The sequence below is a fragment of the Nycticebus coucang genome, chromosome 11, assembly GCF_027406575.1.
Source record: "Nycticebus coucang isolate mNycCou1 chromosome 11, mNycCou1.pri, whole genome shotgun sequence".
In the NCBI taxonomy this organism is placed as follows: Eukaryota; Metazoa; Chordata; class Mammalia; order Primates; family Lorisidae; genus Nycticebus; species Nycticebus coucang.
This window is the reverse complement of record NC_069790.1, coordinates 40,640,509-40,665,909: the sequence shown is the minus strand read 5'-3', so window position 1 is coordinate 40,665,909 and position 25,401 is coordinate 40,640,509. Positions and strand designations below refer to the sequence as shown.

At 37.1% G+C, this 25,401-nt stretch overlaps 1 protein-coding gene across 7 annotated transcripts in view; it reads left to right on the top strand.

The window, feature by feature from the left end:
• Nucleotides 1–25,401, top strand: part of HDAC9 (histone deacetylase 9) — a 1,013,994-nt gene that overhangs the window by 781,328 nt on the left and 207,265 nt on the right. For all 7 annotated transcript variants that reach the window (XM_053609475.1, XM_053609477.1, XM_053609481.1 and 4 more), the window contains one exon: nt 10,540–10,647. In XM_053609475.1, the coding sequence (XP_053465450.1) occupies nt 10,540–10,647 (108 nt within the window). The remainder of the gene's footprint in view (nt 1–10,539; nt 10,648–25,401) is intronic.

Sequence of the window (25,401 nt, the reverse complement as noted above, 5' to 3'; positions counted from 1 at the left end):
CTGAAATAAAATAATAATAACAATGGGGACCCTGAAATTCCTTGACTGGCCACATAACCCACAGGAATCCATATATTACTTGGCAAATGCTTGAGTCCACCAGTATCTTAAGTAAGGATCCTTCAAGTCTCAAGATTTAGCACTTTTGCCAGAACAAACATATCCTTCTACTTGTTCTTGTTACTGGCAAGTAAACAGCAAAGGGATGTTTTTATATGAAGACGAAGAGTGACTAGAAACTGCACCTCCAAGGTCAGTGGAGTGATGGCTGCGGCAGAGCACTAATGCACACGGCATGCCCCTTGCCTCCTCTAGCTGCCACATTAATAGTTCACGCCTTCTTTCCATATGGAATATCAGTCACAGTATTCATCCATCATATCCATGGTTTTACTTGGAATCTGAAGGTCTTCCGTGTAGCTGTTCTGTTTCTTTTTCATCTCACCATGACTAAAGAAGCTAAGGTGTGGGCATTATAACCTAGGAGTGATCCCAAGGGAATGGGCTGTCATTCACATCTTCCTCTCGGTGCTGAACAAAAGAAAGAAAGCATGTGGGTTCACCCACCCATTGTCATCATAAATCCATCCCAGCTCCATTTCAAGAGTCTCAGGGTTTCAGCAGAACATCTAACATGAAATGAATATACACATCCAAGGAGCTGGCCTGCTGTATCACATAGGGGAAGGGGGACGCCCGTTGTTACAGGCTGCAGAGCTGATTGAAGGCAAATACAATACAGAATACTGAAAGTTCTAGCCCAGGATTATGACTCTGGCCATCATCCTACAAGAGAAAAAAGAGACAGTAACCTAGAATTATCAGGGCTCTCAGGAAGTACTGAAGTGTTGATGCCTAACTAACTGCACCACTTCTCCTGATGGGTTTTATGAGTTTAGGGGAGGCATCTTCTGCCCAGCCCTGGTCTGAGGAGCTATCAGTGCAAAGGCTCTCTTAATTGGCATTTCATTTACCTGGGCCTTAGTTTCTGCATTTACAAAATAGGCTAAACAAGCCTCCCTGATTGCATTACTGCCAGGCTCGAATGTGGTCACGCAGGCTAACGCCGGCAGCTGTGTGTGGAAATGGGCACTGCTCCCCTCTGTGCGGCGGCCTTGGGTATGCGCCTTCCACGGAGAGTAAATAGACTGCCTGGTGCAACAGCTGCTGCAAAGCCCTGAGGCCCCTCCCGACCTCCCCACCCAACTATACCCTATTATCAGAGAATCCTGGCACTGTATAGGGAGGGGGGCCTGTTGTTTTCTGAAGCCCCGTTTATGAAACACATGGGAAGAGAATTTTAATTTAGAAATTCAAAAATTCAGATTCAAATCTTTATATTGTCACTGTCACCAAAGTGCTTCTCCAATTCTAAAGTGCAGATTCCAAACCAGGAGGACAGGTTGTGGGCTGAGGTTCAGCCTTTCTCCCGGTGCTCGGGTGGTGTCAGGGCTGCTCATCCGTGGACCTCCTTGTGAGTGACAAGATCCTGTAAGACCACAAACACACAAATCAGTTAAATTTTCTGGGCTTTAGTTGCTTTGCTTAAGGACTAAGGTGATAAATGAAATGTGATTTATTGTCTTCTCTGGAGATCAAACGTGGCATTCATATGTGGTAATACTTTATCTAAATTTAAAACAGCTTTTTTTAAAAAATTATTTTTCGAGATATCAGATAGCAGGCTCCCATTAGCTCATCACTGGTGAACTAGTTGTCTTAAATCTTGGGCTATCTGTCTCCCTTGGGCAAATAATTACTGAGCAGGAGGAGGTGAGCTGTGACAACAGAGGTCCCCGGTCCCCAGTCCCCAGTGCATGTGTTGCAGCGTGATTTAGTGAAATGGCATCGTTGCAGGGTGATGCCCCAAAGGCAGGGCCAAGTGCTGGTAAGTGAGATGGAAGTCTATGCATGCGCTAAGTGAAGAAGAGAGGGGATCCTTGTGTCGTCCTGGTGTGTTTCAGGATCTGAACATAGGAGGGAGGTTTATATTGCAGCTCAGATATTTGCAGTAAAACTCCATCAAGAAAAATACCTCTAGAGGATTTATTTGTTCTTATTCATTAATTCATCCCATTGACAAAATTTAGTAAGCATCTATTATGTGTCTGACCTGAAAGGCAGGGCGGTGGAGACACCCCCGCAGGCCTGCGCTGGCAGCACTTGCAGCAGCTCCCCTGGACGTCCGTGGGAAGACAGCCCTAGCAAGCACTGCAGAACGTCTCTTTGCAGTACACATTTGTATTAGTCTAGTGAGGGCTGCCATATTGAAGAAAACGCTGAGTAGGTGGCTTAAACAACAGAAATGTGTGTTTTTTTCTTTCTCACAGTATGGAGGCTGGAAGTCTGAGATCAAGGTGTTGCCAGGTTGGGTTTCCCCTGAGGCCTCCTCCTTGGTGAGCAGATGGCTGTCTTCTCATTGTGTCCTCACGTAATTTTTCTCTGAGCGTGCACATCCCTGCTGTCTTTCTCCTAAGGACTCCAGTTATATGTGTTGGGACTCCACGCTCGTGATCTCATTTAACCTTAATTGCCTCTTCAAAGGCCCTGTTGCTAAATACAGTCACATTGGGGGTTAGGGCTTCATTATATAAATTTTGGGGAAACACAGTTCAGTCCACAACAGTTCCAATGTTCAGGGTGGACTTTTGTTGAAATCCCAGCACTTTGCCTTATCAACTATGCAACTTTGGTCATGTCACTTGACCTCATTAAATTGCAGTTTCCTATTTTTAAAAGTGACTGGTAATACCTGTCTTAGGCTATCATGAGGAATAAAACAGGTAATGTTTATAAAATGCTCATCAGTGGCCACTTAGTAGATGCCCCAACATCCCACCCTACATATTTCTTTAGAGGGTGACAAAAAGATACTTTTTATTTTTTGGCTTTCTTTGAGCAAAATAAATTTGACTCTGTTACCTCTTCCAGCAGATCTACTATTAAATTAGGCTTTTCTATTTTTTTCTGAACTTCACTACTTTTACCATTTCCACAAACAAAATATCTACTGGAATCTTCAGCTCTAAACCATGGAGAACCAAGGGTAGGAAAAGGTTGAGCGTATCACATACCCCTTAAGTGGGAAAAGGTAACTATTTTGTTTCCAAAAATGAACAAAGAAATTTCACATTTTCAGCTGCCATTTTATGCAATAAACATGTTAAAACAGAGTAAGACAGTCAGAAAAATTAAAATACTTTAGAAATCAAATCAAGCAAAGCTGATCTCAGTGATCAAAAAAAAAATCTAAGTTACCAAATAATTTCTACAGAATTATTTGGTCCATAGTAGGTAACTCATTTTTTAAAAAATAACACTTTACCTGATGGAATGCAAAAGTTAAAATGATTTTTAATTTTTCTTACAGATTTTCTTTTATAAGACATGCCTAAAATGGTACAGAATCAGTACTGTGATGAAAAACCGCTGTTTCTTTGTTGAGTCTGGTGTCTGTCAGTAGGTTTCTAGGGGCATCTGATCATTATTTAAGCTTAAACTCAATTATTCAGAAATGCCCCATGGCCCCAGCCTCAGCATAGCATAGCAGCAAGAGCTTACTACACGTCTTAGTATTGGGAGAGGAGTTTCATTTTCCAGCTTTCAAGGTGAAATGTTCAAGGCACCCAAGAAAGGATAGAGGACCACATTAAACATGCGCAGTGCATATGAAATCAGTTTTGTTAATGGGAAACAATAGTATTATGTTTAACTCTGGGAATATTTCCGAGGAAGCAACCGGCTGCATTTCAGTTATACAAAATAGGCTGTGCCTAAATTCCTTTTATTCTAAGTCATTCCCTTTCCATTTTAAATATCTTCACATCCACTGTCAGGACAGGTAGCTTAATTCCTATCATGTGCAGCTTTTCAGAGCATTAGCTTTGTTTCAGCTTCCAATGATTGAGCTACACTGGATGGGCTTGGAAAACTCTGCAAAGGTCCACATTCATTCAGGAAACTCCAGTTGAACTAGATCCATATGTTGCTAAAAAAAAAAAAAAATGTAGCTTTCTGATTGGAGGCAGTTTCTGGCTTCCAGGATTTTCACAGATCATTTTTGTTCTTTGATGTACTGCTAAATAGAAAGTAATGTTAGAATCAAAACTCTGAGCTTGTTTTTTCTTAGTCAACATTTACTAAGTTCTTAACCATTTCCAGCATTAGGTTGTGCTGTTTTACGCACTTCACAAGCTTTGACTAATTGAATGCTAATGATAGTCCTATGAGGAAGGGGTATCTCCCCCATTTTTCTTAGGACTTGGATCAGTTAATGAACTTGCTCACATCTGAACATTTTGTGAGTGGAAGTGCTGGTTGTTAAGGTCTCTAACCAGAAGGTACCAAAATAAATAAGGTGTTAATGCACTAAATGATGATGATACCCTTTCCAGGGCTAACATCTGAAAGAATAGGATACAGTGGAGGAGGCTTTGTCCAGAGATTGGCTCCTTATAATCTCTGCTAAAAAAGCATATTAACAGCCTAACGATTTCCTCCAAATAGTGGTGTTATAGATGCATCCAGCTACAAATTATTGATATATCCCTTAGATAAATTATTAGTAGTCATTCTCTCTTAAGACAACTTGCCTTGATAAAACACATTTATGAACAAAAATTCCTAAAATATATTCCAGTTTTACTTTAGCTTCATCTTTTTGTTCTATCTCTTTGATCCAAATAGAGTTCTTTCTTGGGTAAATTTGGAAAGAAAACTCTTTTTCTATGAAACTGTGCTTTCTTCTCTTCAAATTGTTAAGTAGTAAAGGGCAAAGTTTTGTTCACTTATGTTTTATTTCCTATCGTTCATACGGCAATACTTTTATAATGTGCAATAAATAAAAATTACGAAAAATGAAACCCAAAAGACATGCAAAATAAAAACCCCATTTTTTTTTTTTTATAGATTCCAGAGACTATATTCTAGTCTTATCCTCAGGCAGAAGCTGTAATCCTTTCTGAGCACCTCTAGAGAGTTAGAATAGTTCTGTTGTCTAAGGGCCCTGCCCTGAGAAGTCTCCTTAAGTGAGGCTTTGATGGCTGCCACACAAGGCGTCAACCCATCTACATTTTCTAAGACTGCCCTTTTTTGTGTGCATTTCTTGTCGTAGACTTTTCAAACTTTGTATTATTCTGGACAGCAGACGTTCTGTAGTGCCAGCCAGAAACTGTATCCAGTACAAAGGTTTCTTTTGGGCTGGCTGGAAATTTTTTCAAAGTGAATTCTTGTCACTATTTGAGATTGAAAATTGTACCTAAGTACATAATACTTAGAGCTACTAATGAAATGCCAGTGATTTCCTTATAACAAAAATTGGCTGGAACTGTATGCCCTTTAGAAACTCCAGTCAACCACAGTCCAAGCAGAGTCTCCTTTGTTATTATACATCTACATTACCAGGCTGGCCTCGGGGGTCATTTGAATACCTGGCTACTTCTTCAGACCTTACCTGCATCCCTTTTATAGTAAAGTCTCTCCAGCCTCTTTTTCTGTACTTTATCCCTATCTATGGACTCTGCTTGGTTCCAATATGTCTATATTGTGTAACTAATCCCTTTAACACCAAGACATCTTTTATTATTATTATTATTATTATTATTATTTAGAGACATAGATCTTTCTATGTTTCCCAGGTTGGCCTTGAACTCCTGGGCTCAAGTGAGTCTCCTGTCTTAGCTTCCTGAGTAGCTGGGACTATAGGTACATGTCACTGCGCCACCTCAAGAAAATTCTTTACACCCTAGTTAACATTTAAATTATTCCTGCTCCAAATCTGAGGAAGTATTTTATTGGAGAAAGCTGTTGTTACTGTTATTTTATCGTTATTTAAAAAATATAAATTCCATGATAATGTTTATCATCCAGTGAGAGATTCATCAGCAGATAATTAATTTCTTTTTCCCCCTTTTTCTCTTTGCCAACAGTAAGAGAGATCACAACCTGTTGTTGTTCTGTGAAATGCAGGTAGTTTGATGTAATGGCTAAGTTTTAATAAGTCAATGTGTAGCTAGTGTTTACTATTCCTCCATGCTTCCTGCCTTACTGTTTTTCCACTGCTATAAAGGAATACCTGAGGCTGGGGAATTTAGAAAGAGAAAAGTTTTATTTGGCTCATGGATCTGCAGGCTGTACAAGAGGCATGCCCACAGCATGTGCTCCTGGTACGGGCCTCAGGAAGCTTCCATTCCTGACGAAGGCAGAGGTAGCAGGCCTCAGATAGTGAGAAGAAAGGCAGGGGCAGGAGCTGCCAGGCTCTTCCCACCAGTTATCCCTGGTCAGGACTCACCACATACTGATGCAAAATCCTATTTATATGTCATTTTATTCACATTTCTTTTTTTTTTTATTGTTAAATCATAGCTGTGTACATTAGTGCAATCGCCTGTACCCATTCTAAGATGCACCATAGATGTGGCCCCACCCATTACCCTCCCTCCACCAATCCTTCAGCTCATGTACTTTTGCTCCTTATGCACACAAAAAAGGGTTATACGCTCTCCCAGGAAAAGGAATAAATGGGTAGACAGACCAAGGAGAAGTTCATGTGCATGGCAAGAAAAATAAAAAAAGCACATTTGCCCCCAAAGTATAGTAATTCTGGTTGTAAGAGTTTTCCTTGCTTGTCTTAACAATGTCAGCAAGATACTAGTACCCAGCCAGTGTGAGCAAGCAGGTTGCTTCCTGCTCCCCTGACATTTCCTTCCCCCCTTTCCTGGCCTCTTCTATTACGTCTTGCATTTTTCTCCATATCCAGAGCCTATTTTATGCCATTGTCCTTCAACTTCCCAATGTGATAGCATCTGTCTTCCGATAGTTCTAAGCTCTTCTGTTCTCTATTTCCACATTATTTTATTGCCATTTCAGTCCCTTTATCTTGAGTATCTATATTCATCTTAGTTAAATTGTTCCTGCTATTTTTTCTTCCCTTCCAGCCCCCAAATATCTCATTCCATGGGAAGAACCACTATCAATCGGTGAACTTAATCATCCTCTCTTACCCACAGTTTTTTCTTACCATCACAAAGTCCTTCCACAGTTGAAAACAGAGCTCTTATATGGAAGTGACTCTCTTGATGCTATCAATGATACAGGGAACTGTTTTGGCAATCTTTCTAACTGATAAGAGGCATATAGTGGGAGGAAAAATACATTTTACTATTGACATTGGCGGAGAATGGACTTGGATATTCTTTGTAGCAACAGGGATCATAGCAGAGCTCAAGACGTGCATCCTGTTTTATTATTGGAGCTCTTACTCTTACAAAACTGAAGCAATGCAAATACATGTGGGTAGCTTTCTGATAATTAATTTGGCTTGGAAACACCATTTGGAATGCAATATCTTAAGAAAGTATGCTTATAATTTGACTTATGAACAGGCTTTTGAGTTTTAACCTTTCTATAGATTGAATTGTGTCCCCTCAAAATTCTTAATAGAAGTTCAAATTGCTAGTGTTTTAAGGACATGACATAATAGAGATTAAATGAGGTCATGAGAGTGGAGTCCTATTTGATAGGGTTGGTGATCAGGTCATGAGAGTAGAGTCTTTATTTGATAGGGTTGGTGGCCTTATATGAAGAGGAACCTGAGTCCAAGGAAAGACCCTAAACATGCAGCAGAAAGGAGGCCAGAGAAGACAGACCCCACTGTGAGTGAGTCAGCTGACATCTTGAGCTTGGACTGCTCAGGCGGCACCTTGACCATGGACTTCTCAGCCTTCAGCTTTGAAAAAGACAAGCCAATTTATAACTTCAGAATTGAATCCATTTACCCATTTGTGAATAAATTATATCTGCAAAACTTGGCCATTATTGCCATTTACCTATAAATTAAATGTATTTAAAACATAGGTTGAAATTGTATTCAAATAAAAGTTCTTTATGTTTATATATAAGTAAATTAATGGATGGTAAATCTCATAGCTTACTAAAGAGAACCTCTTTAGAGATAATCCTAGACTTTGGATTTAAGTCAAAACTGCAAACATCCATTGAGCACCTGTGTCCCCAACACTCTTTACAATCAATAAGCACCGCTTTATTACAAAGGTAACCCCTATACTGCAAGTCATACTAAGTACTCCATAAATGTTAGCTGAAATGAAACAAAATATCTTTTGTAGTAGATGTTTATATACTAAAATTAATGACACTAACAATGTAGTATTATCTCCAGGAGATAGAAAGATAAGGACAGGCAGGTAGATGTCACACAAAGGTTCTTTGTGGCTGTCTAGAGCCCTTTAATATTACATTAAAAGGACATTGTTCTTGGCTGCTGGAGTATTTTCCTGCCTAATTTTTGGAAGGAAATTTGCTACTGCCTTAAGAAATAAAAAAATAAATAAATATATCCAAAGCCAAATGCAAAGGGGTTTAGGAATTGTATGTGGTTTTTGAGTTATCCCAACAGTCTATTGGGATTTATTGATTTGTTTTACCTTTGCCTGCCTTCCTAGTACTTTAAAATCTGATTAATGTAGCCTTTTCTATGGCACCAATAGCTTTGTAATGGTGTGAAAACTGGTTAAAACCTATGCAACACAAGGTCAGTAATGGCTTTTGTTTTTCAACTTGTGCAACCATCTTCCCCAAGGATGTATCCACATGAAGCTCAAATAAATGATTTATATTGTTTCAGGTAAAAAACAAAAAACAAAAAACAAACTTTTCAATTAGAGGGCAATGATTATGTTCCAGTATTTATTTGAATGATTTATTCACTCTGTAGCAAATAGTTGACTAAGATGGTGTTGACTATGAGAGGAACTGACCATTCCTAGAAAGTGTGGATTTCTTCAGCCGTGTGGTAAAGGCGTGTGCTGACAGGGTCGGGAGTTTGTGTGAGGGCCCCGCAACCAGGCGAGCAGCCTCTCCACGTCACCATGTGCTCGTTCAGTAGACACTTCTTGGGCCTCTCCCCTGGGTCAGACATTGTAAAATGGGTGACACAGCAGTAGCTGAAATAGTAGTAGCTAACCTTTGCTCATCATTTCCTCATGTACTTCTCACCAAAATCATATGAAGATGGTAATTTAAAAAGTTGGCATTTTCACAGGTAAGGAAACCAAGCTACAGAGACTTTCATTGATAAATTGCTTAATGTTAATCAGGTTTTAATGAGGAAGCCATGATTTTACCCCAGCGGTTTGATTCCAGAAACTTCTCTCCACTGCTGTATTCTTGTTTATAGGTTCTTAATTTTCTATACATCTATTTATTACCCTCATTTTATTTATTTATTCATTGTTCTTGACAGCATTTAAGTTTGGTAAGGACCTCGTGAGAAAAAGACATGAGAAAATACTTAAAAATTGTATAGTGCCTTATGAAGATGTTATTTATTATATTTGTTCTATGTGATTAGATCGCTTAACTTTAATTCTTTTTTTTTTTTTAAGTTTTATTTTACGTAGGATTTCTCTCTTTTGGCCCATTTGGGAAGTCCTGGTATTTACACACTCAAACTTTTTGTTGGATTTCCTAATACTTTAAAAAATCATCTTTATTATAAAAGTAACCCTTATACTTCAATTCATAGTAGGTACTCCAAAAATGTTAGCCGAATTGAAAAAAACTATCATGTGTCTTAAAATCAGAGATGTCTACTGTCTGATAATTTTTAATGCTCTGGAATTTCTTGTACATAAAAATATGTAACATGTATGATAATTATAAACCAGCATTGTTGCACTTTTCATGTTCTTGTGATACATGTTCTTTTATTCATGCATGAAAAAAATAAACAGCACTTTATAAAGAGAAATACAGAACATCAGTGTCTGTTTTGTTTTGATAATAATATTCTCTGGTATAGAAGCAACTTTAATTTACCAGCCTATCCTATTTTAATAATACCAGTGTGCAGTGCCGTGAGCTGCTGAATTGTGCTAAATGTCAGAAATCTTAAGCTTCTACTTTGAACAGCAAATTGCTGCTTGTAGTTTACTGTTGTTAATGTTTTAAGCGTCAGGGCCACGTACTCGTTCTGTGTAGCTGAGAGCCTAGGCCGCAGCTCTACTTCCTAGGTGCAGACTGCTACTGCTACCTGCCTGACGATTGTCTTTGGCTCCCTGTAAACCTGCAGTCAGAAAGGTATTTGAATTTTCCCCCTCTAGCACTTGCAAATCCGATTTTTATGTATAGCTAAGTGCTCTTAGTTTTTACTCTATCTACTACTGGGGCCTGGTTTCTAGCAGGTCTGTAACTAAGCCAGATCCAGCCTATGTAATGCTGTTTGTAATGAGAAATCTAAACAAGGAACGGCAGTGAGGCATGGCAGGAATGTGTTTCCATTGGAGAAGGCAGCATAGGGAAAAAGTATAAGCAAAGGCATGTCCAGAAGGCCTTTTCAGCTGGCTAAGACGGAAGACTAATGTTATTGTACCTAGGCTGCTCCCCTGCCAGCCCTCCTCACGGATTTGCTTTCTCTGTCTGTCCCTCTCCCCACCCCGCCCCCTCCTGCCTCTTTCATCTCTTCCTTCTCTTTCACTTTCTTCTTCTCTCTTTCTCTGGGCTCTGTGACTGTTTGCTCAGGTGGACAGTGACACCATTTGGAATGAGCTGCACTCGGCCGGGGCTGCACGCATGGCTGTTGGCTGTGTCATCGAGCTGGCTTCCAAAGTGGCCTCGGGAGAGCTGAAGGTGAGGTCTGGGTTGCATTAAGTGTGGGAAATCCAGAAAAGAAGCTGAAACAGAGATGTTGTTGTTTGGGAATTGTGGGGAGTGTGGTGTGGTCATAAAAGGAACGAGGCAGAGGGAAGAGGGGAGAGGGATGGCCACTGAGGTGTGATAATAACCCGTCTGTAGGTGTGGAGTGGCAGATCCTGCTCCCAGGGCTGCCCCCTCTTCCAGAAAATTCTGCAGTCAGGGAACTCTGGTGTATTTTTAAGAGCATAGAAATGGTAAGTAAAGCTATGGTTCAGGTTAAAAATACCCTTAGTATATACATATCTGTCATGCCATCCTGGGATTCTCTTTTGAAGCGATTTTTAAAATATGATTACTGAGTCGTACTATAAGCTCAGAATACCACCCAGAGAGAGGGAGGGGGAGAAAGGTAAATACCAGACGGGAAGGACTGGGAGGAAGAAGGAAATTGTTGATTAGGAGGGTAATGATCCAGAGTATGTTTTTCCATGAAGGAACTTCAAAAATGAGCTATGCTTTATTGTTCTTTTATTTTTATGGTCTCTTCTTTTCTACTTCATATGAAAAGAACAATGTCCAAACCCCAATGTTTCCCAGTCTAAACAATTTATAAAAGCCAGAGACCTGACAGACGTTGACATTTTATTTGGTATTTTAACAGTGCTATTTAAAGGGATGCCATGTGCGTCTCGAGTGCAGTTACCCCAATAAACTTTGTTGGTGCTAACACGGCTTTTTAATGCACTAGTTCACACACTTCATGATGCAATCTGGGTGGTGATTGATATTTTTAGCAATCGTGGGGCTTAAGGGAAATATATATGCCCACTGCATAGGCACTGTGAGTTTTGTTAATCCAAGCTAAAAGTTAATCGAGATTATTTTTCTTTCTGTCTAATGAATTTTTATTCAATTATACCTGACTATTCCACTTGTGATAAAAATTTAGGGTAGGAGTGTTCACTTCACAATGCATTATTTATCCTGGAAATCTTTGCTCTAATGCTTGAAAAAGTCAGACCCTATGGAATAGAATTTCAATAGTTGTATTTAAAAAGTAGATGTTCTCATGTGCGTTTGACATGACTGGTATCAGGCTACTGCTCATCTCAGGGGTTTTATGGGACCATGTGGTGCTTACTATTCTTACTATTCGGTCTTTACCTTTGGTTACAAGCAATTAAAAAAAGCATAGGAATCAGTCCAACAAGGTTTATTATGTTAGCATTCACAATTTCTAATTGTTTTAGGTGTATGGAAGTTTATGCAATAATTCAGAAATCTCCCCAAGTAGAATGAGCACATATTACTTACATTTATCAAAATCATCTTTAGCCTTAGTATGTGCAGAATTGCCAAATGGAGGCATGACGATAATTGGCAAACACTTAATTTCATTTTAGGGGCTACTCATTTAAAACAGCCAATTATAAACAAAGTATCAACAACATATAGCAGGGACATGCTGATCACCAGCTGCACTAACACTCGCTATTTATTTATTAAGAGCAAGGATTTGTGCAAATGCTTTTTCTCCCCCCGATTAGGGAACCAGCAGGCATGGTTGAAAAGGGAAGGAATAAAGGAAAAGAACCAGTCTAAGAGTTAAGAAATCTTCGTCCAGGCTCTGCCACTTAAGTAGTGAGTTATTTGTGGCAAATCATTTACCTTTTCTGGGCCTTGGTTTCCTGTTGTGCACAGTCGGGGAGGTGGAATTAATACTATTGAAGGTCTTATGTGGTACTGCCATTCCAAGCTATTTGTAAATGAACCTGTATCTGATTCCTAATAATGTACACTATGGTATACCAAATAGTAGATGTTCAAAATTTTTAACTTGCTTTGGTGAACATCCAACATTGTGAAGCTGGGTTATCTTTCTAAAGGTCAAGTCCAAAGTGAGAGTCTAAGACAGGCAGGTGGATGTTGGTGCCATGCGGATAGGACAAGAGACAGAACACCTAATAATCTGGGTGGACCTACAGAGATGCCATATGGAAAAGGCATTGATCACAAATGATTTGGAGCCACAGAGGATGGGAACTCAGGAAATTTGCACTAAAAAGAAAAATGCCAAAGACATAACTTGATTACTTGGAATTATGCTTGATGGTGGCTTGACCATCCTAACCTTTCACAGGTTCTGTTCATTCTTCCCCTGGAGGTACTAATGAACTGAAGGAATTAGAAGTTAAACCAGGCACAGGGGGTGGGTTTCACATTGATGCTTAAATAGAACATGTACAACAAGGCTTATTGGTAAATTGGCATGTTATTGGTGCATAACAAACGTGCTCAGTGGAAATTTGGGAACTCTTAGGATTTCTAGTTTCTTATCATGATATTCAAAAGTTAAACACAAGAGTAAATTTCTCTAATGTACACATACCCAAAGTGGCTATTTCTCGGATTCTGAAATGAAAGAACGTTCTGAAAATATTGAGATGTTGAGTGTATGGGGAAGCGTAAGTGGGAGACTAGCTATATCAGAGCTGTTTTATTGTTATAGGGTGCTTCTGAAAGTATTTCTAGGATAAAATTATCTGTGAAAGGTAGCCCTTTTTTTCAGATTTTAAATTAAAAACTGGCTCAATACTTACAAAGATTTGCTGTAAAGGTTCACTTTGTTGCTATACATTTTTATCAAAACAAGCCAAATTCAAAAACCCCCGAACACCTGGGTATCTGAAGGATGGATGGATTTCTTTATTGTTTGAGCGGATATTATGACGTCATGTTGCTAGTAACACCTGCTATTCACGGAGTATGTACTAGAGTCTTGGTAGTTTGTATATAATCTACCATTTCTCTCACAATGTACTGTTGAAGCGAGTACAAAACCATCAAAAGGATACTGGCACAAAGACGGCAAGTAACCTTTTAAGATCCTACACACAGGTTCATAAATAATAAAGGCTGTAAATCTCATCATTCTCTGTTTTCTTTCAACCACTCCAGCAGGACTTTCCTGGACAGGTAGCATAAATATATGTAAGAGCAAAAGGGCTAAAGCCACTACAAATGCTCAGAATTGCTTCTTTTTATTAATGTAAAACACTTCATACACACAAAAGATAAGTAGTTACATTCTCAAATCACAAAGCACAATAATAAATACCCACGAACTCCTAATCCAATTTAAGAATAGAACTTTGCTCACACTGTTAAGATTTCCTCACCACTTATCTCTTTCCTATCTGAACCAGAGAAAGCCATTGATCTCTTTAATTATAAAAAATTATTTCCTTTCCTCTCTTCAATGGTTTTAAACATGTTTTTGACCTTTGTAAAAATGTAATCTTATCATATAGATTCTTCTTTTGCGCCCTTAAAAGTATGTCCTGAGGATTTATCCACGTGGGTCTATGTATCTATGAGTCATTCATTGTTATTGCTACACAGTATTAACTTTGTGCCACAATTTATTTGTTTATTGTTCCATGGGACATTTTGGTTGTTTTCAGGTTTTTGTTCTTTTGAAGAGCGCTATGTGAACGTTCTTGAACATGCCCGCTCTTTTACCATGACATGATAAAGAGTAAAATGACCAGCTCGTATGCCAGCCACACAATAAATCTCAGTAGTTAATGCCAAGTGGAATTCCAAAGGAATTTTGCCATGATGATATCATCAAAAATGTCAGTTTAAATCTCTGAAAATCATTTTCTCCATAAAAACAGTGACAAAACTGGGACAATTTGTCAGGATGATTATTTCTTTTCCCCAAAACATGGAAATTAAGCAAAGGCTTCCAGCAACTCAGAAAGCATGCTTCAAAAAAATAAATCCACTGAATCTTGGTAAGAACAGCGAGCCTGTAGTCTTTTGACTCACCACGTTCCCTGTCTTTCCCTTCCTACTCCATGAGAGCTTTAACAAATAAGAGTCTGGATCCTCAGTGAAAAGCAGTAACTTGTCAATCTTTGGCCAGCTGGCGTGAGGGTAAAAAATCGGTTTGGAGCACCTTCAAAGCCTCAAGCCTAGAGAATTGTCATTTTTTTTTTTTGCTTGCCTGGTATTTCCCTGCATGATCTACTTTCAAGGTTTCCTTCATTTGGCCTCCTATGGAGTTCACTGAACGTGAAAGCCTTTTTTCTCAGAAGCATTTGTTCATAAAAAAACAATTGATTGAATTTGTGACTGCCTGAGATAGTGGAAAACAGTGGGTGAACAATAGATTAACAAAAACCTTCAAAGGGGCTCGACCTGTAGCTCAGCATCTAGGGCTCTAGCCACATACACCAGAGCTGGCGGGTTCAAATCCAGCCCAGGCCTGCCAAACAGCAATGACAACTACACCAAAAAAAAAAGCCCGGTGTTGTGGAAGGCACCTGTAGTCCCAGCTACTTGGGAGGCTGAGGCAAGAGAAGTGCTTAAGCTCAAGAGTTTGAGGTTGCTGTGAGGTGTGATGCCACAGAACTCTACCCAGGATGACAGCTTGAGACTCTGTCTCAAAAAAAAAAAAAAAAAAAAAAAAAACCTTCAAAGGAAAAGCTTTGAAGGAATGAGATGTGCTTAAGGACAATGAAAAATCACATCAAATTCCAAAGAATCTAGAAGGCCATATGCCTGACAGGGCTGTGTCTATGGTCAGGAATGTTCCCCCAAAAGGTCCTAAGCTCTCATCTCAAGATGACTTTGAGGCTCTGCACAAACAGGAAGTCACGGTCAAGGTGGAGTTGTCAGCTGCCTGGGTAAGTATTTAAAGTGTGCCCTAACACAGCCACACTCACACACACCACCCCGTGACGAAGGCTGGGAGACCATTGGTTGCAGACACTTAAGGAAATTGCTGTCCAGTCATTAACTGACTACTAAGTTAACCAAATCAGAGGCTTCAATACCATATAAAACATATAACACAGACTTTACTGAATTAGTTCAGAAAAGTCACTTAAACAAACTAAACAACCTCAAATAGGAAAAAACTAAATAAAAACAAACCCTTGGGAGAGGTGAGAATATGATTTCCAGTGTTGCCATATTATTTTGTTGAAGTAGCTCAGGTGTCAGCCTTATTAGACAGACTTTAAATAACTTTAAGAAAAAAGCCATGTTTAAAGGTTATATAAGAATGTGCATCTCTATAAACAGAGAATATTAATAAATAGTTAGGTATTTAACAAATAAATGTGAATTCTGGAGTTGAAAAATACAATAACTTAAATAACAAATTCACTAGAGGGGCTCACTAGAAAATATGAGCTGGGAGAAGAAAAATACCACAAACTTGAAGATAACTCAATTGAGAGTATTTAGTCTGAAGAACAGGAAGAAAAGAGGATGAAGAAAAATTAATAGAGTTTTGAAGACTTGTCAGGTATGTTCAACTGTACCAACACAAGCACAAAAAAAAAAATGTCCCAGAGAAGAAAAAGAGAGAAAGGGACAGAAAGAATATTTGAAAATGTAATGGCTGAAAACTTCCCAAATTCAATGAAGACATTAATCCACGTATTCAAGAAGCTCATGAAAAGTAAGATAAACTGAAAGAGACCCATACCTAGGCACACCATAATGAAACTGTTGAAAGCCAAAGATGAATAGAGAAACTTGAAAACAGCAAGAGAGAAGCAGCTCATTACCTGTAAGAGTTTTCAATAAAATTAATGGCAGAAACCAAGTAGGCCAGAGGGAACTGGGATGACATATTCAAAGTGGTAAAAGAAAAACAATGTCAATCAAGAATTCTGTATCTTGCAAAACAAAACTTCAAAATTGATGGTGAGTTTAAGACATTTCCAGCCATGCACAAAACTGGGAGAATTTGTTGTTAGCAAATCAAGCAATGAATTCTAGAAAACTCATTGCCTTCTAAGAAATGCTGAAGGCTGTCATTTAGGCTGAAATGAAAGGACAGGGGACAGTAACTTGAGTTCTCAGGAAGAGAAAAAGAGCAGTGCTAGAATAAAATAAGTAGGTAAATACTCATTAAAATACGAATGGGCTTTTTGTTTATAACTGTTTTTTCCCCCTCTGATTGATAAAGGGTGACTGCTAAGTCAACAATCAAATGAGAATAAAACTAAGTTTTTGGATACTTTTAAAATTAGGATGGTGTCTGACTAGCTTATTAAAAATAAAGATATTAATTGTAATCCACAGGGCAGCTACTGAGAAAATTACGAAAAAAATACATGAAAAGAAATGACAAAGAAATTAAAATGGCACACTAAAAATGTCTATTTAACTCAAAAGAAGGCAGCAATGAAGGTAGTAAAAAGAAGGTAATAATGAATTCCTAATGAAGGAATAGAGGAACAGGAAAGGCGACATGGACAGAACAAGTGTCAAAGTCATCCTGTTAATTTCAACCCCCACCAGCAAAACATAAGATTTCTTAATGCTCTTCGTTCTTATCTATATTTGGCATTTTAAAGTTTTTCCAGTATTTGCCAATCTTCTGGATGTAAAATATCATTTTTACGTGATGTGAATTTCTATTTCCCTGCTTCATATTGAGATTTAGCATTATTTTTTCATTTAGGTTCTTCCAATATGAAATTCTTTTTATGTCTTTTGCCCACTTTTTTATATTGAATTGTTCATTTTCTAATTAATTTTAAGGTTTTTGAAATATATTCTGGATATTCCTACTCTCTTACATTTTAGTAAATGCTTTCTCTCAGATTGTGACTTAACATTTTCATTTTTATAAATCATGTATTCCAAGAAGACAATCCCTTAATTTTCCTTCTTTGTTATTATATTTTGCATCTTGTTTTAGGATATACTTACTAACTATGAGGTCATAAAAATATACTTCTATATTTTTTTTTGGACATTATGATTTTGCAGTTAAGTCTTTAATCCATTTAATGTTACATTTTGGAATATTCTTTTTTTTTCACTTTTAAAGTTACATTTATTTTAATAGGAAAGGAACATTATTCTCATTTTGACAGATTATAAATGTAAACATAGATATATTGATGGGAAAAGTAAGTTCCAGAATATTTTTTTTTTCTGATAAAGGAATTCTGGGTAAGGCTTGTGACTTCTCTGTTACTCATTTTTAAAAGTAGACACAGCATTGAGGTTTATTGATGAAATCATGTGCTATGGAAAAGATTTTGATACTGTAATCATATCAGTCCTTTTGAAGATACAAAAAAAAATAATAACCCCAAAATACATTTTGGAATATTCTATGAGATGTGTAGACAATTTCTGTTTTTCACCCTTCATCTTTTTTTTCTTTTTAATATGGATAATCAATTTTATCAGCACCATTTCATTAAAATGCTCTCATTTATCCACTGACCTATAATGGTACAGAAAAGTCAAACAAACAACCTCCAATAGGAAAAAATAAATAAAAACAAACCTTTGGGAGAGGTGAGAATATGATTTCCAGGGTTGCCATATTATTTTGTTTAAAATTTCCAGTTTTTCAACAACAACAACAATTTTTGAAGCAAGCAAAGAAATAAAGTATGGCCCATACACAGAAAAAAAAATCAGTAGTATCTGTTCTTAAAGTAGCTCGGGTGTCAGACTTATTAGACAGACTTTAAATAACTTCAAGAAAGAAGCCATGTTTAAAGGTTATATGAGAATGCATATCTCTACAAACAGAGAATATTAATAAATATTACGGTATATTGTCACATACCTCGTTTCCCTATCAAGTGAAGTCTGTTTCTAGGACCCCTGTTTTACTCATTTGGTCTTTCTGTTTATCTGAGTCAGCACTAAATACTACCCATTACCTCAACTTTATACGAGGTCGGACTATCTGATAGGATTAAATTTTTCTACCTTTGTCTTCACTACATTTTGACTTTGTCTTTGTTCTTAAATCCATGGGGTAGACTCCGCTTGTCATTTTGCATGAAACATTGCTTGAATGGGTTTTTATTTTCGTATTGAGTTTAGAGATGAGTTCAAGAGAATTAATAGCACTAAAATATTGAATCTATTTGTTTCTGAACACGTTACATATTTACACTTATTTATGTTTTCTTTGACTTGTGTTAATTAAATTTTATAATTTCTGCAGACCAATAAGATTTATATGTAGGTAATTCATGGTTTTGAAAAAAAAAATTAAATGGGATCTTTAAAAAAATCATATTCTAGGCTGGGTACAGTGGCTCATGCCTATAATTTTAGCACTATGGGAGGCCAAGGTGGGTGGAATGCCTGAGCTACAGGTTCCAGACTGGCCTGAGCAAGAGCAAGACTCCGGCTCTAAAAATAGCCAGGTGGTGTGGTGGGCACCTGTGGTTCCAGCTACTTGGGAGGCTGAAGCAAGAGTATCACTTGAGCCCAAGAGTTTAATGTTGGTGTGAGTTATAATGTACTCTGCTCAGGGCAACAAAGTGAGACTCTAACTCAAAGCTACTTGGGAGGCTGAAGCAAGAGTATCACTTGAGCCCAAGAGTTTAATGTTGGTGTGAGTTATAATGTACTCTACTCAGGGCAACAAAGTGAGACTCTAACTCAAAAAAAAAAAAAAAAAAGTTATATTCTGTGTTTATTCTTATGTATAAGAGTACTTTTTATTTTTGGCTAATTGAGTGAACAGCACTATTATAAAACCAGGCAAGATTTATCCACCAATTATTTAGGATTTCTGTGTATACATAATAATCATTTGCAAATAATGACAATTTTATTTCTTCTTTTCTAATAATTATGCCATTTTAAATTTTGTATTTCCTTAGTACATGGGCTAAAATTTCTGGTATAATCCTGAAGACACTTGATGATGGTGAATATTCGTGTTTTTTTCTAGATTATATGTTTTACCATTAAATATTATGTTAACTAAAGGCTACCATAAATATTTTTATTTTGTGAAAGAAATTACTTTCTTTTTCTACTTTTAACATTTACTTTCTTATCATGAATGAATTTTACATTGTATAAAATATTTTATTCCACAGTGATTGGTATTACGTAATTTGCATCTAATTTATTAACGTGATGAGTTATATTGACTGATTTTTTAATATTAAAAATATGTATATTCATGGGCTAAATCTACCTTGGTTATTATTTATCATTATTTTATACATTTATGCATTTTGATTGCAAAATATTAATTTTGGTTACAATTTTTGCTTGTATATTCCTTGCTTAAATTGGTCTATAATTATATGGTTCCTACCAATTTGGAACATCAAGGTTTCATAAAATGCGCTTAAAATTGTGTCTTTCTTCATTTTGGAGTTGTAGTTTGGATAAATTTGGGGTATTCATTCCTTGAGTGTTTGGCAGAAATTTCATTATGCCCATAGTACCCTGCTGTTTGGGAAGATTTTTAAATTGTGACTTAATTTCATAATTGAAAACTGTCGAAAATTTATATTTTTGAGTCAACCTAGGAAAGTAATGTTTTTCCAGATATTTATGCATTGAAGCTAGTTTTCAAAATTACTTACATAAAGATTTTCATAATGTCTTTTTTAATACTTTGATATTTTTAGGAGCTTAAGCAATATAACCTTTTAATTCTCATGTTGTTCCTTTTCTTTTTCTTGATCACTTCAGTCAGAAGTTTGACAATGTTATAATTCTATAGAACAAACTTTTGGCTTTTGTAGATATATTTTATGTTTTATTAGTTTCTTCTATTTTCATTGTTTCTTTTGTTTTATTTTGAGAGGCCTTCAGGTATATTTCTTTTACTAATGTCCTAAATTATCTATACAGCTCATTATTTTTTAAATTTTAATTTTCTCTAATATACGTATTATTGCTATTAGTTTTTCTCTAAGTACTGCTTGAGTTAGTTGTTATATATTTTATTTTTATTTATTTATTTATTTTTTATTGTTGAGGATTCATTGAGGGTACAATAAGCCAGGTTACACTGATTGCAATTGTTAGGTAAAGTCCCTCTTGCAATCATGTCTTACCTCCATAAAGTGTGACACACACCAAGGCCCCACCCCCTCCCTCTGTCCCTCTTTCTGCTTCCCCCCCATAACCATAATTGTCATTAATTATCCTCATATCAAAATTGAGTACATAGGATTCATGCTTCTCCATTCTTGTGATGCTTTACTAAGAATAATGTCTTCCACTTCCATCCAGGTTAATACGAAGGATGTAAAGTCTCCATTTTTTTTTTTTAATAGCTGAATAGTATTCTATGGTATACATATACCACAGCTTGTTAATCCATTCCTGGGTTGGTGGGCATTTAGGCTGTTTCCACATTTTGGCAATTGTAAATTGAGCTGCAATAAACAGTCTAGTACAAGTGTCCTTATGATAAAAGGATTTTTTTCCTTCTGAGTAGATGCCCAGTAATGGGATTGCAGGATCAAATGGGAGGTCTAGCTTGAGTGCTTTGAGGTTTCTCCATACTTCCTTCCAGAAAGGTTGTACTAGTTTGCAGTCCCACCAGCAGTGTAAAAGTGTTCCCTTCTCTCCACATCCATGCCAGCATCTGCAGTTTTGAGATTTTGTGATGTGGGCCATTCTCACTGGGGTTAGATGATATCTCAGGGTTGTTTTGATTTGCATTTCTCTAATATATAGAGATGATGAACATTTTTTCATGTGTTTGTTAGTCATTCATCTGTCATCTTTAGAGAAGGTTCTATTCATGTCTCTTGCCCATTGATACATGGGATTGTTGGCTTTTTTCACGTGGATTAATTTGAGTTCTCTATAGATCCTAGTTATCAAGCTTTTGTCTGATTGAAAATATGCAAATATCCTTTCCCATTGTGTAGGTTGTCTCTTTGCTTTGGTTATTGTCTCCTTAGCTGTACAGAAGCTTTTCAGTTTCATGAAGTCCCATTTGTTTATTTTTGTTGTTGTTGCAATTGCCATGGCAGTCTTCTTCATGAAGTCTTTCCCCAGGCTAATATCTTCCAGTATTTTTCCTATGCTTTCTTTGAGGATTTTTATTGTTTCGTGCCTTAAATTTAAGTCCTTTATCCATCTTGAATCAATTTTTGTGAGTGGGGAAAGGTGTGGGTCCAGTTTCAGTCTTTTACATGTAAACATCCAGTTCTCCCAACACCATTTATTGAATAGGGAGTCTTTCCCCCAAGGTATGTTCTTGTTTGGTTTATCGAAGATTAGGTGGTTGTAAGATGTTAGTTTCATTTCTTGGTGTTCAATTCTATTCCAAGTGTGTATGTCTCTGTTTTTGTGCCAGTATCATGCTGTCTTGACCACTATGGTTTTGTAGTACAGACTAAAATCTGGTATGCTGATGGCCCCAGCTTTATTTTTATTACTAAGAACTGCCTTAGCTATACGGGGTTTTTTCCGGTTCCATAAAAATGCAGAATCATTTTTTCCAAATCTTGAAAGTACGATGTTGGTATTTTGATAGGAATGGCATTGAATAGGTAGATTGCTTTGGGAAGTATAGACATTTTAACAATGTTGATTCTTCCCATCCATGAGCATGATATGTTCTTCCATTTGTTAATATCCTCTGCTATTTCCTTTATGAGGAGTTCATAGTTTTCTTTACAGCGGTCCTTCACCTCCTTCATTAGGTATATTCCTAGATATTTCATATCCTTTGAAACTATGGTGAAGGGAGTTGTGTCCTTAATTAGCTTCTCATATTGACTGTTATTGGTTTATACAAAGGCTACTGATTTGTGGACATTCATTTTATATCCTGAAACATTACTGTATTTTTTGATGACTTCTAGGTGTCTTGTGGTTCTCTAAGTATAATGTCAACTCATGTCATAAGCAAAGAGGGAGAATTTGACCTCCTCTGCTCCCATTTGGATTCCCTTTATTTCCTTGTCTTGCCTAATTGTATTGGCTAGAACTTCCAGCACTATGTTGAATAGTAAAGGTGACAGAGGACAACCTTGTCTGGTTCCAGTTCTAAGAGGAAAAGCTTTCAATTTTACTCCATTCAGTAAAATATTGGCTGTGGGTTTGTCATAGATAGCTTCAATCAGTTTTAGAAATGTGCCACCTATGCCTATACTCTTCAGTGTTCTAATTAGAAAAGGAGGCTGGATTTTATCAAATGCTTTTTCTGCATCTATTGAGAGGATTATGTGATCTTTATTTTTGTCTCTGTTAATATGGTGGATAACGTTTATGGACTTGCGTATGTTAAACCAGCCTTGCATCCTTGGGATGAAACCTACTTGATAATGATGAATGACTTTTTTGATGATAAGCTGTAATCTATTGGCTAGGATTTTGTTGAGAATTTTTTCATCTATATTCATGAGTAAGATTGATCTGAAATTCTCCTTTTTGTTTGGGTCTTTTCCTGGTTTTGGTATCAGGGTGATGTTTGCTTCATAGAATGTGTTGGGGAAGATTCCTTCTTCCTCAAATTTTTGGAATAATTTCTGCAGTACAGGAATAAGCTCTTCCTTGAAGGTTTGATAGAATTCTGGAGTGAAGCCATCTGGACCAGTGTATTTTTTGGTTGGAAGATTTTTTATTGTTTCTTTGATCTCAGTGCTTGAAATTGGTCTGTTCAGGAGCTCTATTTCTTCCTGGCTGAGTCTAGGAAGAGGGTGTTATTCCAAATATTGATCCATTTCTTTCACATTGTCAAATTTCTGGGCATAGAGTTTCTGGTAGTATTCAGAGATGATCTCTTGTATCTCTGTGGGATTAGTTGTTATTTCCCCTTTATCATTTCAGATTGAGGTTACTAGAGATTTTACTTTTCTATTCCTCATTAGTCTGGCCAATGGTTTATCTATTTTATTTATTTTTCCAAAAAACCAACTCCTTGTTTCATTAATTTTCTGAATGATTCTTTTGTTTTCAATTTCATTGATCTCTGATTTGATTTTGGATATTTCTTTTCTTCTACTGAGTTTAGGCTTCGATTGTTCTTCTTTTTCCAATTCCATAAGATGGCTTGTGAGATTGTTGATGTGCTCTCTTTCTGTTTTTCAAATGTAGGCATCTAAAGCGATGAATTTTCCTCTCAAAACTGCTTTTGCAGTATCCCAGAGGTTTTGGTAGCTTGTGTCTTCATTGTTGTTATGCTCAAGGAAGTTAATGATTTCCTGTTTTATTTCCTCCTGCACCCATCTATTATTCAACAGAAGATTGTTTAATTTCCATGCCTTTGTGTGGGGTCGAGTGTTTTTGTTAGAGTTGAGTTTCACCTTTAGTGCCTTATGGTCTGAGAAGATACAAGGTAAAATTTCAATTCTTTTGATTCTGTTGATACTTGTTTTGTGTCCCAGGATATGATCAATTTTGGAGAATGTTCCATGGGGTGATGAGAAGAATGTATATTTTTTATCTTTGGGGTGGAGTGTTCTATATGCGTCTATCAAGCACAGTTGTTCTAGGGTCTCATTTAAATCTCTTAAATCTTTGTTTAATTTCTGTTTAGAGGATCTGCCCAGCTCTGTAAGAGGAGTGTTAAACTCCCCTGTTATTATGGTATTATCAGATATCATATTGCTCAGACTGAGTAAGGTCTGTTTCAAGAATCTGGGAGCATTTAAATTGGGTGCATAGATATTTAGAATTGAAACATCTTCTTGTTGTATTTTTCCTTTGACCAATATAAAGTGACCATCTATGTCTTTTTTGACTTTAGTTGCTTTAAATCCACATGTATCTGAAAATAAGTTTGCAACTCATCTTTTGTTCTGAGTTCCATTTGCCTGAAAAATTGTCTTCCAACCCTTGACTCGGAGCTTTAATTTGTCTTTTGAAGCCAGGTGTGTTTCTTGCAGACAGCAAATGGATGGCTTGTGTTTTTTAATCCAGTCAGCCAATCTATGTCTCTTCAGTGGGGAATTCAAGCCATTAACATTTATTGAGATAATTGATAAGTGTGGTAGTATTCTATTCGTCTTATTTTGTGAGAGTCCATTGCTTAGTTTTATCTTTTGCATCAGTGTGGAGGTTAGGTTCTGTCCTTTAATTTCTGAGTTTTTACTTTGCTGCTGATCCATTGTGGTGGTCAGTGTGCAGAACAGGTTGAAGTATTTCCTGTAGAGCTGGTCTTGTTGTGGCAAATTTCATCAATGTTTGTGTATCCGTAAATGATTTGATTTCTCCATCAATTTTGAAGCTTAGCTTAGCAGGGTACAGAATTCTGGGCTGGAAATTGTTCTGTTTAAGTAGATTAAAGGTAGATGACCATTGTCTTCTTGCTTGGAAAGTTTCATTAGAGAAGTCTGCAGTCACTCTGATGGATATGCCCCTGTAGGTCAACTGGCGCTTACTCCTGGCAGCTTGCAGAATCTTTTCTTTTGTCTTGACTTTGGACAGGTTCATCACAATGTGTCTTGGAGAAGCTCGGTTAGAGTTGAGGCGACCTGGGGTCTGATATCCCTCTGAAAGTAGTGTGTCAGAATCTTTGGTGATATTTGGGAAATTTACTTTTGTAATATTCTCCTGTATGGCTTCCATTCCTCTGGGGCATTCTTCTTCCCCTGCTGGGAGTCCTATAACTCGTATATTGGAATGCTTCATAAAGTCCCATAATTCTGACAGTGAACGTTCTGCTTTCTCTCTCTTCTTTTCTGCCTGTTTTACTATCTGAGTTATCTCAAGAACTTTGTCTTCTACCTCTGAAATTCTTTCTTCTGCATGGTCTAACTTGTTGCTGATACTTTCCATTGCATTTTTAAGTTCCCTAATTGACTGTTTCAGTTCCTTCAGCTCTGCTATATCCTTTTTATATTCTTCATATCGTTCATCTCTTATTTGATTCTGTTTTTGGATTTCCTTTTGGTTATTTTTCACTTTATTAGCAGTTTCCTTCATTGTTTCCATCATTTCTTTCATTGTTTTCATGATGTGTATTCTAAATTCCCT